The 17,839-nt window shown below is 41.6% G+C and overlaps 2 protein-coding genes across 3 annotated transcripts; one reads left to right on the forward strand and one right to left on the reverse strand.

The window, feature by feature from the left end:
* Positions 1-201: 201 nt before the first annotated feature.
* On the forward strand, positions 202-8,907 carry TTI2 (TELO2 interacting protein 2). Its single transcript, XM_090258906.1, has 7 exons — positions 202-1,205; positions 2,798-2,984; positions 3,733-3,825; positions 5,161-5,348; positions 5,420-5,563; positions 6,966-7,128; positions 7,992-8,907. The coding sequence occupies exons 1-7, from the start codon at positions 559-561 to the stop codon at positions 8,091-8,093; spliced, it is 1,524 nt and encodes a 507-aa protein (XP_090115032.1). The 5' UTR covers positions 202-558; the 3' UTR covers positions 8,094-8,907.
* On the reverse strand, positions 6,327-17,109 carry MAK16 (MAK16 homolog). Of its 2 annotated transcripts, XM_090258903.1 has the most exons (10): positions 17,048-17,109; positions 14,778-14,827; positions 14,578-14,687; positions 14,411-14,475; positions 14,071-14,222; positions 13,336-13,390; positions 10,447-10,521; positions 9,638-9,751; positions 8,898-8,963; positions 6,327-8,754 (listed from the first exon to the last, which is right to left on the reverse strand). In XM_090258903.1, exons 1-10 carry the CDS (start codon positions 17,060-17,062, stop codon positions 8,560-8,562), a joined length of 897 nt encoding a protein of 298 aa, XP_090115029.1. In that variant the 5' UTR covers positions 17,063-17,109; the 3' UTR covers positions 6,327-8,559. The 2 variants fall into 2 exon arrangements, with proteins under 2 accessions (XP_090115029.1, XP_090115031.1); XM_090258905.1 differs by lacking the exon at positions 14,778-14,827 and having other exon boundaries at positions 17,048-17,105.
* Between the last annotated feature and the right edge of the window lie 730 nt (positions 17,110-17,839).

A 17,839-nucleotide genomic window follows, 5' to 3' on the forward strand; every position in this document is an offset into this window, starting at 1 on the left:
TCTCTACCTAGTAAGCGAAAAACAGAAGCAAAATTAGAGAGCAGACTATTTATGCAAATTTTTGCTATAGCACCACCCTTTAATAAAATATTTATTGCTTTACGACAGTAGGTCGTGAAAGGGCGAAGACTTGACTCAGTATTGGCGGAAGCTATCCTTGTGCTTTGCGGCAATGACGTTACTAGGTCCGTATCCTGATAGGCTCAGAATGTGGAGGAGGGGCTGCAGGTACCCGGAGCCGTTTCGTATCAGGTTTTAGGGTTCGTTCCTTAAACTTTTTTTTTTTTTTGAGTTTTTAGGAAGGCAAGAGTAATTTCTCTACTTCACTGTTGGGAGTCTGAGATTCTGTTACTACTCCCACGGAGGACCCTTTGCCTCTCCTGCGTCTTTTCCTTTACGCACACTTCACTCCTGCTGGTTAGACTCTCCCTCCTTCCGCCTAGATGTGTCCCGTTTGGCTTGGCTTTACTCCTGTTTGCGAGAACTGCAGCTTCCGGTGATCTTTCCTGCCCTCCTTAGCGCACCCCCTCCCGCCTTTACTTGCGGGAGGAGTCAGGAATGGAGCCTGATCACTCTGGGGAGTCCCCGTCGCGGGAGGGCTCTTCCTTGCCTGGAGAGGGGCCTTCTTCCGCGCTGGGACAGGCCTTCTCCCAGATTTTGCACCGTCTTACCGACCAGGACCCCCGACGGAGCAACGCCAGAAATGCAGCTCTTCAAGACCTCAGTGCTCTCCTTGAAGCCACAGAGAGTGACACATTATTTGAGGGGACTGGCACATCGCTCGGTGGCATGTTTGAGGTGCTGGGGAAGGTGGCAAAAGCCCTGGAGAAGTATGCAGCCCCAACCACGGAGCAGGAAGCTAGAGGGGATGGTTTCTCTGCAGTGGCCGAGAAGGCGGCCGCAGTTGGGTTACTGTTCATTCAACTCTTGAAGAAAGTCGAGTCTGCGAAGAATTCCTTGGTTTGCCTTGCGTGGAAGACAACCCTACGTCACTTGGCAGGACCCATTTATATTTTTGCCATCACGCACAGCCTGGAGCAACCATGGACCAGGCCAGCATCTCGGGAGGTTGCTGGAGAGGTGCTCGTCTCGTTGCTTCGAGTTACTGAGTGCGGTTCTGCGGCAGGATTCCTCCGCGGAGAAAAGGAAGATGAGAAAGGGAGATTTACAGTGATAATGGGGCTTCTCAGGCCCGATTTGAATAAGTGAGTAACCCTCACAGGGCCTGTGAATGGAGCTTCAGCTTGTTTTAGAATGCTAGAGCTCAAGGGAACCTTGGTTTCTTCAGCAGTTAAGATTCAAGTGTTGGAACAGCAGATCTCTTTAAGGCCCAGAAAGGTTGTGACTTGCTGTGAACGACATAACTAGATAGTGGGAAATCTGACAGTAGCACTCGGGTCTGCAGGCCACATTTTCTAGTGCTCTTTCCAGTCCTCATGACGACTGCCCTGGAAATTGGAAGTTCTGCCTCATTTCATTTATTTAGACTTAACTTTCTTAGGTAAGGTGGGGATGGGAGTTTGGAGAGGATTTTAACTAATAGTTTGTACTTAAACTTAGGGATCTTGAAACTCATCGCCAGTAGATAGGGATAGCTATTTGATATGGTAGCAGTGCTTGGGATGAAAATAAAAGCTTCAGATTATTATTACATAAAGTGTTCTTTGTGAGTTTCTACTTGCTACTTTGTGTGTTGGTATTTGTGATTAGGAGCATTTGTTGTCTGAAACGACCATGGGGACATTGGACTCAGCCAAAAGGTCCATGAAATTTGGTCCTGTCCAAAGCCTCCACAAAGACATTTAGTCCATGGCGACCCATCTGCCTAACCCCATGTGTCATGACCAGCAAGACTGTCCAGTTGAGAAGGGTTACTATTGGCAATCCAGTCATAACCCAGTTATTGGACCAATAAAACAGGGTAACATTTTATGTATTAATTCTGTAAACTGGGAGTATAAATAAATGTCATGGGCTCTTTCAACCCAGGGACATTTCCTAAGAGTGGACATTGTTGACAGGACCATATGTCAAGGGCCATTTGGTGGGATCAAATATGCTTACGGATGTTTGGGACAGGACCAGATTTCAAGGACCTCTTGGTGTGGACTGATTGTCTCCATGGGTGTATTTGACAGGACCAAATGTCCTGCAAGGGTATCCATAACACTGTAGTAATATATATATTTTTTTAAAATGTGCACATAACTGTCATTTTCCTAGGAACTTGGAATTTTAAGGCTTAGTTTTGAGGCTGATGGTGCCTCCTTTTATGACTTCTGAGTAGGACTAGGCCAGATAATCTTTCTGAACCTCAGTTTCATTATTTGTAATATAAAGATAATATTACCTATTACAGGTATTTTGAAGATTAGTAGAATAAGGTATATAAACCCATAAGCTACAAATACTGTTCAAATATTGATTCATTTATTCCCCGATAATACTAATTATTATTATAATCTGAAGACATTTCTATTACTCATCTCTGCCTTCTCAATCTATCTTCACTGTAACCACCTCCACCATCACCACAGACCCTTTACATTGCCGTGGATATGAATGACCACTTCTCATTGGATAAGCTTTGGACCCAGAGCTCTGGGGGAATGTTAAATGTATTTAGTGTAAGTTCTGTAAGTTGTTTTGACCCAAATCTTAAAATGTTATAACATCAGGAGTTACCCTATGTGGGATGTGTTTTTTTTAAAGACAAAGAAATACTGTGCTTAGCTTAATTTTCCTTGCAAGTTAACACATGTCACTGTACTTAATTTGGTTTCACATTCCTGTTTAGGGATTCTTTGAAGAATAACCCCGCCACCAAACACGTTTTCTCATGGACTCTGCAACAGGTCACTCGACCCTGGCTGAACCAGCATCTAGAAAGGATACTTCCCCCGTCATTGCTTATCTCAGATGACTATCAGACTGAGAACAAAGTCCTGGGTGCACACTGCCTCCATCACATTGTGCTTAATGTGGTAAGCAACCTCTGCTCTAGCTTCTATATCGATAGGACAGACTGAGTCATGTGGCTGTACCCCATTCATGATATTACTGTTTTATAATTGCCTGTTTATTTGTTTTATTAACTGGCTTTTATTAATGCTGTTATGTAACTAAATTTACTTATTTATATTTTTTCTCTTTATATTCATTCTGTCTGCCAAGTTAGAAGTTATATGTCATAAATTTTATATATAAATAAAACATAGGCCATTGTCCACATGAATAGCCAGACTTTGAATAATTAACAGTTGATGTTCAAGGAGCAAAAAAATCAAACTGAGAGGAATTATACCCAAATATGCTATCTGTTATTTGAGGAAGTTTGCTTGTTTCTTTCTTAACTGTGTATCACGGTGCTTTTAAAATATACTCAGAAGTAGACCTGGCTCGTGTGGCTCAGTGGATTGAATGCCGGTCTGTGAACCAAATGGTCACCGGTTTGATTCCCAGTCAGGGAACATGCTTGGGTTGTGGGCCAGGTCTCCAGTTGGGAGTGTGTAAGAGGCAACCATATATGGATGTTCCTCCCCCTCTTTCTCCTTCCCTTCTTTTCTCTCTCAAAATAAATAAAATTTTAAGATATATATATATATATATACACACTCACAGAAGTAGAGAGGGGTATAATGAATCTCATACACCCATAATTCAGTTTTTAAAATTATCAACATTTTGCCAACATTGGCTTTTCTTTTAATTGGGTAATTTGTCTGATTGCAGCCTGCTGCTGATTTGCTGCAGTATAACAGGGCCCAGGTCCTGTACCATGCCCTCGTCAACCACCTGTACACACCAGAGCACCACCTCATTCAGGTAATTGTAAGACTTGTTGGTCACTGTGAGTCTGACTCTTCAAATTTGAGTAGAAGGTGGCATAACGTAAATAAGAAGAGTTGAGACATTGTCTTCTCTTGGAAAGTGAGGATGATAACTAAAAGCCGTTGCCAAGCTGAAAATGGAGGTGGCGATGATTAGTGAAGATACCTCAATACCAAGCAAGCATCCACATACTTGAGGAGCCACAGAAAAGCCAGTGTTTTTGTCTTCATCTGGGTCAGTTACATATCACTTGGGGGCAGCTTTATGTTGGAAAAAGTTCTATTTTTATTCATTTAAGTGTCCTTCTCTGTTGCATTATCAACACACACACTCAAGACCTTGTATGCTGGATATGTGTCATTATTCTTTCATCCAATACAGATTGAGTACCTACTGTGTGCCAGTAACCATTGTAGGTTCCAAGAGTGAATGAATCAGACAGGGTTTCAGGCTTTATGAGACCCTTTGGGAGATATTTATGTAAATATATGGATATTCATACATATGTCTACAGTACAGAGTGATAAATCTATTAAAAGAAGTTTGTATAAGGTGCAGTGGGTATCCAGCAATAGGCCATTAACCAGGTTTGGTAGTGATGGGCGGTTTTAGGGGGAATCCAGAGGAGGTGGTATTTACTTATGAAGGATAAAGAGTTTCTTAGGAGGGGGAACAATATTTTCAAGACAGAAAAAGCAAGTTATATAAAATTAGAGGTAGAAATAACCATGTTTCCTATTTTACAACTACCCATCCTTAACCCTTCACCTTGCCACCTTTCTAAAATATTATTTAAGGCATTGAGAATCCAGTTACTAACAGTCTGAAAGGTTAGGACTCTTGAGATGGTGTTTAAGAAGAAATAAACACTATCAAAAAACCTACCGGAAAACTAGAGCGCAGGAGAGCTAGAAGGGATTGCCTAGACACACTGACACTTCAGATAGGGTGGTTCAATTGGACATAAATGAGGACCACTTTAGGTTCTCTCTAGGAGCAGTTTTATTGTAAGTACAAAGTATCACTTGGCTTTAGTAATTTAGCGACAACAGGCTCAGACTCCTAACATTTGGGTAAAAGTGCCAGCTCTGCCTTTCTTCCCATTTTATAGCTCAGCAAAGCACAGCGAGGAGAAGGCTCTTATTAACTTATGTGAGACTGTCAGACGGAGATAATGTAAAAAGAAAAAGAAAGTTAGAAAACATAAAGTAATATGCTCTTACTGTTTTAGAATTCTGACATGAACCCCAAGAAAAGATGAACCCAGTTGCTAGAAACCTCAGTGAGTGTTGTGAATGTACCACTGTACTTTCCATTCCTTTCTCCTAGGCCGTGCTGCTGTGTCTGTTGGACTTATTTCCGGTTGTGGAGAAAGCCCTGCAGTGGAAGGGAGATGCCACCCAACCCACCACACACTGTGAGGAGGTGCTGCAGCTGATCCTGACCCACATGGAGCCAGAGCACCGCATTCTCTTACGCAGGACCTATGCGAGGAACCTGCCTGCTTTTGTGAAGAGGCGAGTGCCTGGGCTGCTGGGCTGGCCAGCTCCTTGGCTTGATCTGTGTCACATTTTCTCTTTGTTTGTAGGTTGGGGATCCTAAGTGTCCGGCACTGGAAGAGGCTGGAGCGAGTCATCCTTGGTTACCTGGAGGTTTATGATGGACCGGAGGAGGAGGCTAGACTGAAGATATTGGAAACCCTAAAACTTCTCATGCAGTATACGTGGCCAAGGTATAACAGCCAGCAGATAAGTGTGGTAAGAGGGGCAGCACTCTAGACTTTCTCTTCAGAACGTGCCCAGATGTACATGCAATACAAAGTATTAAGGCCATGCCATGCATTTGAATACTTCCCAATTTTACACACCTATTGAATTTGGGACTAAAAAAATGGCACTTGAAAGATAAAATACATTGTTTCAGGTGTGTATCACTAGATTAATAATGCATATTAAATTTTAAAGTCATTTAGAAGTGCTTTATGTAATAAAGACATGCCTGACTTTGTTCCTCCTAATGTTTTTTAAACCTGGTTGAGACAGAGCACTTCATACCACATGGTGGAACAGTGATCAGAATACTAACTTAGGGTATGATTGCTTAGAAAGCATTCCAGTGCTGAAGGATGAGTGGACTGAAGTAGAACAGATGGATAAAGGAAACTGAATCAAATTAATACTGTCAGGCCTTTAAAAAGCAAAGCCCAAGATTCCAAGAAGAGCTTGGCAAGCAAATGGACGGGTTAGAAAGGTTAGAAATGAATGTGGCGCACTGGGGGTGCGGGGGGGGGGGGTGTCAGGGCTTGGGAAGCAGCAGGTTGCATACTGGACGGTGACAGATGGCAGGCTAAGCGGTACAGATTGTAGGAAACCGTTTAATATTGTTTGGATCAAGGTAGGCGATGCAGACTTTTCCCAGTTATATTTCTGTCCAGAACTATGGTTTATTATGCATATTTTCGCACTGCAGGTTAAAATTACTTTCCAGCTTCCATGAAGGCTTTTTAGTTTTTATTGTGGTAAAAAAAATTTCTGTTTTAAAATGTACAGTTTTACATTCCCGATTTTGTGCAACCATCACCACTACCCATTTCCAGAACTTTTCCTGTTTTATCAAGAACCTTTTAGAAAGGCTGGTAATAGGTTGGGCTTAACTGTTGGTAAGCTAGGATCTGGAATTAAATGACAGAAAATGCAAATTGACACAAGTCCCAGAAGCCGAGCACATTTCCCTCATGTTATTTTTGACTCCCCAGCCTGGGACTGCTTGAAAGTTAAACGATTATCAGCCAGCACCTGTTCTCTGGCCAACAGTACAGAGGAAATCCCAGGTCTCCCCTTTCAGAAGGGGCTGTTTCCTTATAGAGTGGAAACAGGCTTCTGGAGGGAAACAAGGTTTCTTCCTTAGGCAGGCCAGTGTGTGTATATGGGCAGTATGCTGGAGGAAAAAAATGCGGCTTGAAGGTAAGAAATCTGGAGTCTGGTCTCTAGTTCTGCTTCCAGTTCTGTGGTCCAACACATTTGACCTCAGTTCCTTCACTTATGAAATGGAGGCTTTACACTAGATGGTCTTTGAAGTCTCCAGTTTAACACCCTGATTTTGAATGTGAACATAATTTTTCTTCTTGATTCCAGAGTTTCCTGTAGACTTGTGGTCTTATTGAAGGCTCTCCTGAAACTGATATGTGATGTCGCAAGGGATCGAAGCCTTACACCCGAGCCTGTGAAGTGTGCCTTGTTAGAGGAAGCCACAGACTGCCTGATTCTCCTGGACCACTGCTCTCAGGGACAAGTGAAAGTAAGGGACAGTCTGCTGCTAGGCTTCAGTTAGGCTTCATTATCCTTGAGTAACTCTTACAGTTGATTATAATTTACTACTCATGTGCCTGACCAAGTCTGTAAATGAATGTGGAGGAGTCAGGTCTCCACCTCTGGAGCCCTCTAACCTTCATCAGTTTGAGCAAAGGTATTCAGAACCGTTCTGAACCACTCTGGGGCTAGGACAGAGAATGAACAAAAGGATCATGATCAAGAGTTTGTAAAATTTAAGTTCTGTGCCTGTCATTGAATTAAAGAAATAATGGGTTATAAGCTTCCAAGAAATGATAATATAGGTAGAGTAATTCAGGTCCCAGAAATGTTTCCCATTTTTCAGGGGCAACTATGTTTTTCAGTATTCTTATTTATCCACATGGGAATTTTCTTTGGTTTCATGTTCCACAAAAGTTAACTTTCAAAGCCACAGCATATAATAGCTGTGTGTATTTATATGTATTTAATAAACTATTGCCTCACTTCTTACCCCATTTAGAAATCTTCAATTGAAAAGATGTAAGGCAGCATGAAAAATTCTTACCCTGAAATACTTAGATAGTGGTTTGTTGTTTTATTAGTTTATTCAGATTAAACTTCATCTTGGCTCTTTGATCTCAGGCAGTTTTCAAGCCCTAGATCCAATCTAATTCTCCTTGGCTGCTACTGAGCTGCCTCTTCATGCACCAGCAGGACACTTCCAAGCAGTGTTTAGTTACACCTGTTCTGTGAACTGTCCCCTAGTGTCATCGTTCTTTCCTTCTTTGAGCATGGTACCAAGAAAGAAGAACCAAGGTGAAAAAGAACAAAATAACAAAAAATCAAAATCTGTTTGGTTTCATGTTTCAGGGTCTCCTGGCCAAAATTCTCCAAAGCTGTGAAGACAGCAAGGTGGTGAACTGTATCAGGAAAGTGCAGATTTCGGAAGGTGCTCCGCACAGCGGAACTTAAGATTCGTACTACTTTCCTGAAGAGGAGATTTTCTTTTTATACAAATGGAATTATTTAAGGAAAAAGGTATTTTTATACTGGACATTATAATTTAGATCTTTTTCTTTCTTTTTTTTAAATGCCAATAGAAGTTTGGAAAGCACAAGAAAAATTGAAGTCTGGACATTTCTGAATTAAAGTTTGGGGGGGGCATGGGTATTTAAAATTTTGAAATACTTACAGCCACAAATTCATCTGTTAAACCTGGATTCAAGGTATCACCACAACACATGCCAAGGCTATAAAAATAATCTGTTTACAACTTTTCCTCCACTCTCTCCCAAATTTCTTGCCCCATGGAAGTGGCATAAATATCAAAAACACAAATATTGTGTTGAATACAACATAAAGAGTAAAAGCTGGAGGTATGTAGGTGATGAGGATAAAGTTAAAATGTTCAGTCCTGTGATAAATGGCTGAATGGCAATCACGTGGTTTTGGCCTTGGCCGCGGGCTCCATCTCCTGCTCGTACTCTATCTCCACATATGCACGTTTCCTCCTCCAAGGTCCTTTCAGGGGTGTTTTGCCTTTGTGTTTGGTGTCAAGGGCCTTTTCTTCTTCCTCACTGGAGGGTTTATCATCCTGATCTTCATCACCGCTGTCATCCAGTTGATCCATTTCCTAACATGGGGAGGGAGAAAATTAAGAGAAGACTCTAGATTCATTCCCCAAACTCCGTTGTCATCTCAATTTGGAACAGACTGGAGAACTGATCTACCTCTGTGTGTCTGGAAAGCCTCCTTTCTTATCCCCGTAAATCTCACCTCAAAATCACTTAGGTCACTCTCATCCACCTCATTGTCTTCCACAAACTCGCGCTGTCCCACACCCTAAAACAAAACATAAGTGTTAGGTGTAAAACACATCATGAAAATTCAGCTTAAACATCTAGTTTATTCTTTGATAAATACATGCATAAATAACATAACCAGAATCAGAATCTACTTACTAGGCAACCAAAATCTATTTATTTCCAAGCTTATACTTCTGAAATCAGCATGTAAGATTTACAAACAATTCTTTATACATTCAACTAAAATTATTAATTTCAAATAATCAAAAAATAGTTTACTGATAGGAAAAGTATGCCTCTGTACCTGTGTGAGTAACTGTGTGATTAAACAGCTACTTGCTAAATCTGCCCTTTTCCTAAAAATACTATCACTCAAGTACCTCTCCTATATTAATAGTAAGATTAAATCCTTGTAAATTTCTGTAGGTTCCTTCATGGTATATTCTATCAGCTGATGAGGATTCTTCATTTGTCATCTTGCAGGAAAAAAATGTTACCATGCCCATCAATAAGATTAAAATTGTCAATGCACAGCTGTTAACTGGAAAACACCACAGCCACCACTGAATCAGAATTAATCTCATGAGAGAAAAATATGATCAATGACTACTTTTGGTCAGGGGACTGAAAACGACATCCTATCTCTTAATTATAATAAATCTAGTGCTATAGATTACTGCTTCACAAAGCAAAAATACAAACAGCGCTTACTTCCTCATCATCTTCATCATCTTTTTCCTCAGCATCTGAAGAGTCGCTCTCTGCCTCCTGCTGTTGCAGGGCCTTGTCGAAGGCATGAATGGGGAAGTTGTAGATGTCGCCATACTGAAGGACAAACAGATTGGCTTTCACTATATGTGCATCTCACCCTTAAAGTCCACTGCACAACAAGCATGTTATTTTCTCCCTCAGTGAAATGAGAATACTTAGTCTGATGAGGAGTATTTCTATGTTGTTTTCAAGCCTAGAGCTGGCACTGTCTTTAAAAAGCCCACTTGAACATTAAAATAATCAAACTGGTAAATTCTATGAAGGACGGAAGCAGATTATTTAAAACTTAGTGGTCTATAAAACCCATGAATTAGAACAAGTGTAATTTTCCTGACAAAGGAGGAAATAATAAGGAAAAAGAAATTTTATTGTTGTTTCTGACATTAAATTTTAAAAAGAGAAAAAAAGTTAATTTTGAAGAACCTTAAAAAAGGAGGATAATAGGCAGGAGGATCAAAACTGGCTTTTATACAGAGCCCTGGAATCGTGTTTGGGAAAAGGAGTTGGGAATAATGGCAAAAGGGGAAGAGCTCTCCTACTAAATGGACTCTCAAAGACAACCAAAGCACTTCATGTGCTTGCATCAATGAACTTCAGGGAAGAAGCCAGGACCTACATGTTATTTATTCCAGGAATGAAATCAAGGTGAACATCTAGCATGTTCAAAAATAAAACCCATTTTCCACTTTCCACATTTCCTAGTACCACCTAAATAATAAAAGTTGTACCCCAAGGTCTAGCTTTCTCACCGTATCTTGTTTAAGTCTTTCCAGCAATTCCTTTTCAATGGCATTGTCCAGCTGAGCAGCTATTAATGCTTTTTCCTGTAAGACAAAGAGCAAAGCCCATTAGTACTCATTTTTGAGCCTGTAAAAGAAGAAACTATCAAGCTTTTATCAGAAAGAAGATGTAATCACTTCTCCCACCTGCTATTACAGGGCTCCTTTTTTTAAAAAATGAAGGTTTTATTTATTTTTAGAGGGGGAAGAGAGGGACAAAGAGGAGAGAAACATCAATTGGTTGTCTCTTAACCCTTCACTTGGCATCGAACCGGTGACCTTTTGGTTTGCAGGACAACACCCAACCCACTGAGCCACACCAGTCAGGGCATTACGGGGGCTTCTGCCTCTCCAACCAGATATATTTCTTCTTTACCACTCAAATCTTCTTGGGAACCTTTCAATTAAAAAAACTCCTAGAGCTTTTATAAATAACACTCTAAATTAAATTCTAACAAAGCTTTTGATAGATATACAAAGGATGTAGGTTACATATATTTAAGTGTCTAAAATTAGCAACCTGAAGCAGACTTAAAAAACGGAACACAGAGCTTCACTCATTTATGTTTTCTAAAACCATGTTAGATCCCATGTGATACAAAACTAATTTTTAAAAATCTCTTCCTTCAATGATCTCTCATAGGAAATGATACATGGCATCAGCCTGTACCACCCACAATTGAAACAAAAATATAACTTCAACCTACCTTTCTAGCCTGATCGTGTATTAATTTGATAGTAAAATCATAGAAGATTTCGAAGTGTTACATACTGAAGCTATGTTAGAACGAACAGTGTGATAAAACGAAGGAAGATGGGCACATGGATCAGTTAAAAGTTTACTGTGATGTTCTACACTATTCTCTAAAGTGGGTGCTCACATCTCAAGAGTGAGTCACTGAGGTGTAGGAAGAAAGTATTCAAAAGTGTTACTTTTTATGCATACTGACATTGGTGCCTTAAAGCAATAGTTGTGTGTCAAATACAGTGAACGAGATACTCCGAGGGGAAAATACTGCACAGAGAGTTTGAAAGTGGTGATCTCACTCCTTTATTCTGATTAGTTCAGTGGATTTATAGATGAATTGTTTGCAGTAAGATAGGGAGTAGTTATAAAGGTATGCTGATTATTTAATGGTTTGGGACTTGGAAAAAAGTTGTAGAGCCCTGGCCAGGGAGCTCAATTAGAGCTCATCCCGATACACCAGGGTTGTGGGTTCAATCCCTGGTCGGGGCCCATACAAGAATCAACTAATAAATGCATAAATAAGTGGAAGAACAAATCAATGTCCCTCTAAAATCTATAACTTAAAAAAAAAACACTGTAGAACTTAAAGATGGCTGTCAGTAGTATGGAATGTGGCAGGAGTTTTAAAGTAAATACACTAATAAAATAAATTAAAAAAATAAAAATACACTCATCTGTTCTTAAAAGAGAAAGGGAATATTTTACCTGTGATTTTAAAAGAAAAGTGTTCTGTGGATAGAACATCTTAAATAGAAAAGGATTACATCTAAATTTGAGTGCTGAAAACATCTTCTATAAAAATTTCAGTCACACACTTTAAAAATTTGAAGATATAATTTTCCAACCCATTTAAAAATCTTCCAAATCCACATTTTCCAGAGGGTTTAAAATTATGTGGTAGAAATAGAAACTGTTAATTTCTTCTGAAAGAAGAACACCTGTTTAACAACTGGCGGTGGAGAATGAAAAGTAAAAGGCAAGTACTTAATGCAAACAATCCACAACGCACTTCTCTAAGTACCCCGACACACCTATCAATGACGAGAGCCCTTAAAGACAAATTAACACTCAGCTAAGAACCAGACCAGCAAAGACAATTACTGATATCTGTAAGTGAAAGTGTATGTGTATAACACTTGTAAGTGATATACTGGGGAGTATATATTCAAAATTCTATTGATGGGGTGAGTGATTAAAAAGTTTGAGGACCAGTGATTTGAGATACAGAACTCTGTAGTTAATGGAAACAAAAGCACCAAGATTATTAAAGTTATTTCTTGACAGGATATCACAAATGATCAGGTAAATGTTTTTGCTGGCAGGGAGGTGAGCAAACCAGATACCTAGAATGAATGAATATTTGAACTTGCCAGGGAAAGCTACTTCCTGGGTCTTGAAAGCATAGGAAACTCAGCTTGAGTGAAGTCCCAGTGAGGGGAAGAGGCTGGCTGCCCTCTGGGACAAAGGCTGGAGTTTCCGGGCTAGATTTGCCACGGAGAGCACACCATTAACATCGCTATTCATTACTCTGATAATAAAGCTGCCTAGATTACTTCAAAGAAACAAATAATCCCAATCAATTCCTTACTAACAATTTCAAAAACAAAACAAAACAAAACCCCACCTAAATTTAGCGGCCTAACGTGACCCAAACATGAGTCTACTTTAAAAGACTTTAAAAATGCCATCTAGTGTGAATGAATACTCTTTATCTTTCACTGCCAAACTACTAGTGTATTTGGGTAGAATGCTGAAACCCTGCTGGGGTAAGATGTAAGATGCACAACATACCAAAGTTCTGAATTCTGACACATCTGACCTCAAGAATTTCAGACAAGGAGTTGTGGATCTCTATTTAAGGTATTCTGTTTGTTCTCCATTACATATGTCCCCAAAGCACCCACATTTCAACCTGCCCTCAAAGTCATAATCTTAAAATATGGAATACCAGCTATCTTATGCAACTAATATTGTTATCCATTAGTGAACCATTATCCAGGGTCTGAGCAGGTCACAGACAATGGCAACTAAATCTTCTTCATAAGCCCGACCTACACAGCCCCAACCTCAATGTAAAGAAAAACGCTATGAACATCAGAACAGTAAGTTACCTCTCTTCTCTTTTCCCTCCGCTCCACTTTTTTACTCAAAGGAACAAGTTTCCTCCTATGGGAAACAAAGCACATTATCAGAAAACCCAAGTATATGTTCTTTTTAAAAAAAAAGGGGGAAGGGAAAACGGATTGGAATTCATTTTGTAGGGGTCAGCTCAATTCAGCAAGTTTTCTAGATAAATGTAATATTGGAAAAAAAAAATTAGACATTTTTACATGTATTTTAATGTGGCTGTGTTTGTTTTATTTAGGCATTGAGACTTCTGAGCACATTCTCTATGCTAACAATGCTTCAGTGAACTAAGAGAAGGGCATTTCTGTAGAAGACTGACATCGTTAGTATGCTCTGCAGGTCACAATTCAATAACGTATGGATTTCACGTTACTTTTAAAAATTAATGTTCACTGAACTCAAAGTCAAGTCCTTACATTCCTGTTTATTCACATTTTTTAGATCATTTTAAAATCCCTAATTTTAAGATTCCCTTGCGGAGTTACAAACAAAATTTTCTGAAGCTGATTTTCAGACAGGGAGGGAATAATCAAGTTGTACTATACTGATTTTAAAATCCTGCAAAATCAAAGGGCATGCCTTCAACCTGAGGTAAAATTTCTTCTTAGCATATCACAAAAGGATACCCAAAGTTGAATTTTATAGAACGCATCGCTCAGTTTTGTAACATGATCCATGAGAAAACAATTTAGAAATAAACAAATGATCCGAACACTTACTGTCGCTTCAGGGTAAGTTTGCGAATTCTAATCAGGTACTGGGTGATCTTGGTGAATCTCTGCTTACACTTGTGCCGAATGAAACGGGGCCAGTAAATCAGGTTTTCATCTATTTGCTCCAGTGCTTTCTCATAGTTTTTATGAAGACGGACCTATCAAACAGAAAAAGGAAGCTTGAAGGGCCAGGGTAAAGGATTAGGTCTTTACTGTTAACAACACCCATGGAACCCAATGAGGATGGTGTCAAAGGTTTAATCTAGACACAGTCCAGGAAGAGAGGAAAAGGTGGCACTTTTGCTCTCGATCAATGGTTATTGTAATTTTACGTCCCAAGTCTTACCCGTTCCCAGAGGCGCCTAGGAAAAGCTGCTCTTTCTATAACCTTCATATACAAGTAGCACTGTCCTGCGGGGTAAAGTAGATACCTTTAATATTATTTAGAGACTGAAGAACATCCTTTTAAAAGCTGCTGAGTAGTTCTCATAGACTATAAAACTGGGGAGTTACCTTTCTCTTCCTTGATAGTGGCATACTGACTGTTTGCCAGGGGACAGGAAGACCGGTTACACAGTCCAGTCAGGCTGTATTCATTTCTGCAAAAGCCCTGTGTCTTGGTTCTAGAATGGGAGAAACAGCAAGCATTTTAAGATGGGTTACCAACAGGGCAAGTAAAGGAACCTTTGCCCAAGACGCAAATCTAGACTCACCTTATTTTGAAGGAACAAAATTGTCTGTTTCCTAGTGTGTCCCAGATAACCTGCAAAGCAAAGTACAAACCCGGTTCATTGCTCAGACCCACCAGATGGCCTATGCCTCCAAGGCACCATGCCCCAGGGCAGGGCCCTGCTTCACTGAGGAAAGGAGTCTTACAGACAAGGAAGAAAAAGTACTTTGCAAAATAGTCTGGCTTCTTTTCTTTACACAAATGGCAGATTCTTACAGAAAATGTTAATACAAGTTAGGAATAACCATAACCCTATTACCCAGAAATATTTTCATTAGTATTTTGTAAATATTTTCAAGTTTTTCTATACACGTGTACATTCCAAGAACTAGTACACCTATATCTATGTCTTCAACAAAATGAGATATTATGTATTTTGTAACTTTCCCTTCCTACTTGAAATGTTCACTGTCCATTGTAGAAGGATGCACAGTACTAGACTTTTGGACACACGCACCATAATTTTATCTCATTGAGGGCAAGGGAAGTCATCGATGCTTCCTCCACTAACGCATTCTTTATTCATTCATCATTTATTGCGTACTTCATTTATGTAAGGCACTGACGCTTTTCCTGAGTCCCGACACACAGGAGGCCCTCGAGTACTTGATGAATGAAGGAGGCACAGTCCTTAAGCGTGTCCACTGTCTCAGCAGGGAGAAAAACACACAAAGCATCCCAGAGCAGCAGTCTGTGCACACAGAGGTGTGGAAGAGCACTGGAGCCTCCTGCTGAGCTGCCTGGGGGAACTGGGCAAGGCTTTACAGCAGTTAAAGGGAAAAGCATTACTGCAGAAGAATGGAACAACAATTCTGCAATTTCATAGGGTGTGTCTGGCAGGGGGCGTTAGGACACAGGTCAGAGGAAGTGACACTGGAAGGGGAGCTCAATATGGCTGGTGGCTCTAATATCACTTCTAAACTGATGATCTCTAAATTTCCTTTCCAGTCAAACTTCTCCCCTGAGCACCAGACTTGTACATACACCCAGCTGCCCACTTGGCGCCTCCACTTGGTTGTCTAAAAGGCTAAGACACACGAGCATGTCCAAACAGAGTTCTCAGTCCCACACCTCTCAACAGAACACTGCTCTCCTCCCGTCTTCCCCAGCTCCAGAACGAAACTGCCATTGAACTATTTGTTCAAATCCAAGTCCTTGACTTGTCCCTTATCTTTTCCATTTAACCCGACACCAAGTCGTAAATTAAAATGATAAACCATCTTAGATTTATCCATTTCCTTTCCTATCCATGACCACCTTGGCTGAAGCTATTTTCATGATCTCCTAGTCTCCTTGCTTTCGTTCTTTCTTTCCTTCAAACACCTTTCGCACAACTAGAGAACTTCCCACAAAGGTAAACCATATGTCATTTCCCATGAAAACCCCTAAAACACTTAACAGGACTCTATGTGATCAGTGTCCTTGAATGTATTCCTTCTCTCTGGCCTCCAGATCTCTGTACTTGACTGTTCCTCCTGCGGGGATTGCTTTTCCCTCAGCTCCTCAGCGCGTGCATTCTCATCCTTCATGTCTCAGCTTGGTTATCTTCTATTCAGAGAACCGTCCCTGATCTATCCGAAGTGGTCTCTCCCAAATGCTCGCTACTCCATCACCCCTGGTCTTTCTTTCGTAGTACTGTTTTACAGTGCAACCATTTTTATTTGTCCACTGGCTCACCATCTGTCACTCCCACCAGAGTGCTTTGGAAAGCAGAGGTCCTTTGGCTGGCTTAGTAACAACCAAATCTCTAGTAATTATCACAATGCCCAGTACACGGTAAGCACTTAGATATTTCTCCTACAGATTACTACACGAGTGAATCCAGGACGCTTCCCAAATCTTGACTTGGGCACACAGTGGGGCAAATGTAGAGAAAAACCTAAGCACAGGGAACGCAGATCGAAAGTAACGTGCAGGTGGATGAAAAGAACCCTTCCGATTTCACGTGTAAACTTGGCCGTATCGCCGCTCAGCCCGTCGCCCAGCTCCAAGTCAGGCCGTCGTAGCCTGACACCAAGGACTGGATGACAGACCCTGTGGACTGAGGTGGCTGTGTTCTAGCTCCTCAATCCCGCTGGGGCGGCGGGCTGGAGGCCCAGGGCAGACACGTGAGAGCCCCGCGCACGAAAATCGGGGTTCCGGAAGCCTTGCTTCCGGAGCCACAAGAGGCAAACGGCTGTTTGCGGCTCTGAGTCGCCTAAAGGGCGAGACAACCCGCGTCAACCCCGGGCAGCAGAGCAACGGGAGACTCACATCATCGGACTGCATGGTGCCGGCAGCTCAGCGCCCGAACCCGGCCAGGTCCCGGAAGCAGCGGCTGCTTCCGACGAGTCACTTCCGGAGGCTTGGTCTTCGGTCCCGCGACAGCTCCGATTCCGCAGCCTTGCCCACAGTGTCGCCTAGCGGCCGAACTTGCGCGCGCGCCTTTGCGTCCCCGGTTGGTCAGGACCCATAATGCCCGCTCGCGGAGCGTGATTCTTACCGTGGGCTCCCCCAGAAACTGTAAACGCGGCTGAGGGCGCCGCGCAACCCCGCGCAGCGGCCGGCAGCCTCCAGATCGCGGAGGCCGGCAGCGTCCGCCTCTCCCTTGTCCAGCGCCCGGCTTATGACCGCCCAGCCCACCAGGCCCTCTGTCAGCCGACACTGCGCTGGGCAACGGCGCGGGCCGCCCTAGTGCCCACGGTCACGGCTGCGTTGTTTTTGATCTTTCGTCCAAGTGGATCTCAAACTATGGTCCTTTTTAACCAGAGACCCTCGCTCCCGCGCTTACCCCTCCCTCCCTCCCTCCGCGGACACTTGTTTGGAGCGGCGTTGGATCCTGATTTTTGAAATTGATGGATTAGATAATATTTCAAACATTTTTGAAGGAATAACTTTTCCCCCTAGCTTTTTATATTGACGGGGGGGGGGGGGGAACCTTTTTCAAGCTCATACTGTTTTCCAAAAGGCACAATCTCAGAATAAGAATGAGTCCTTACTTTGCATACCACATAAAACAATTCAATATATCATAAATAGTGTAATTTGGCTGCATGCAGGAGTAAA

Source organism: Furipterus horrens, unplaced genomic scaffold, assembly GCF_987537825.1.
Source record: "Furipterus horrens unplaced genomic scaffold, mFurHor1.1.pri manual_scaffold_12, whole genome shotgun sequence".
Taxonomy (NCBI): domain Eukaryota; kingdom Metazoa; phylum Chordata; class Mammalia; order Chiroptera; family Furipteridae; genus Furipterus; species Furipterus horrens.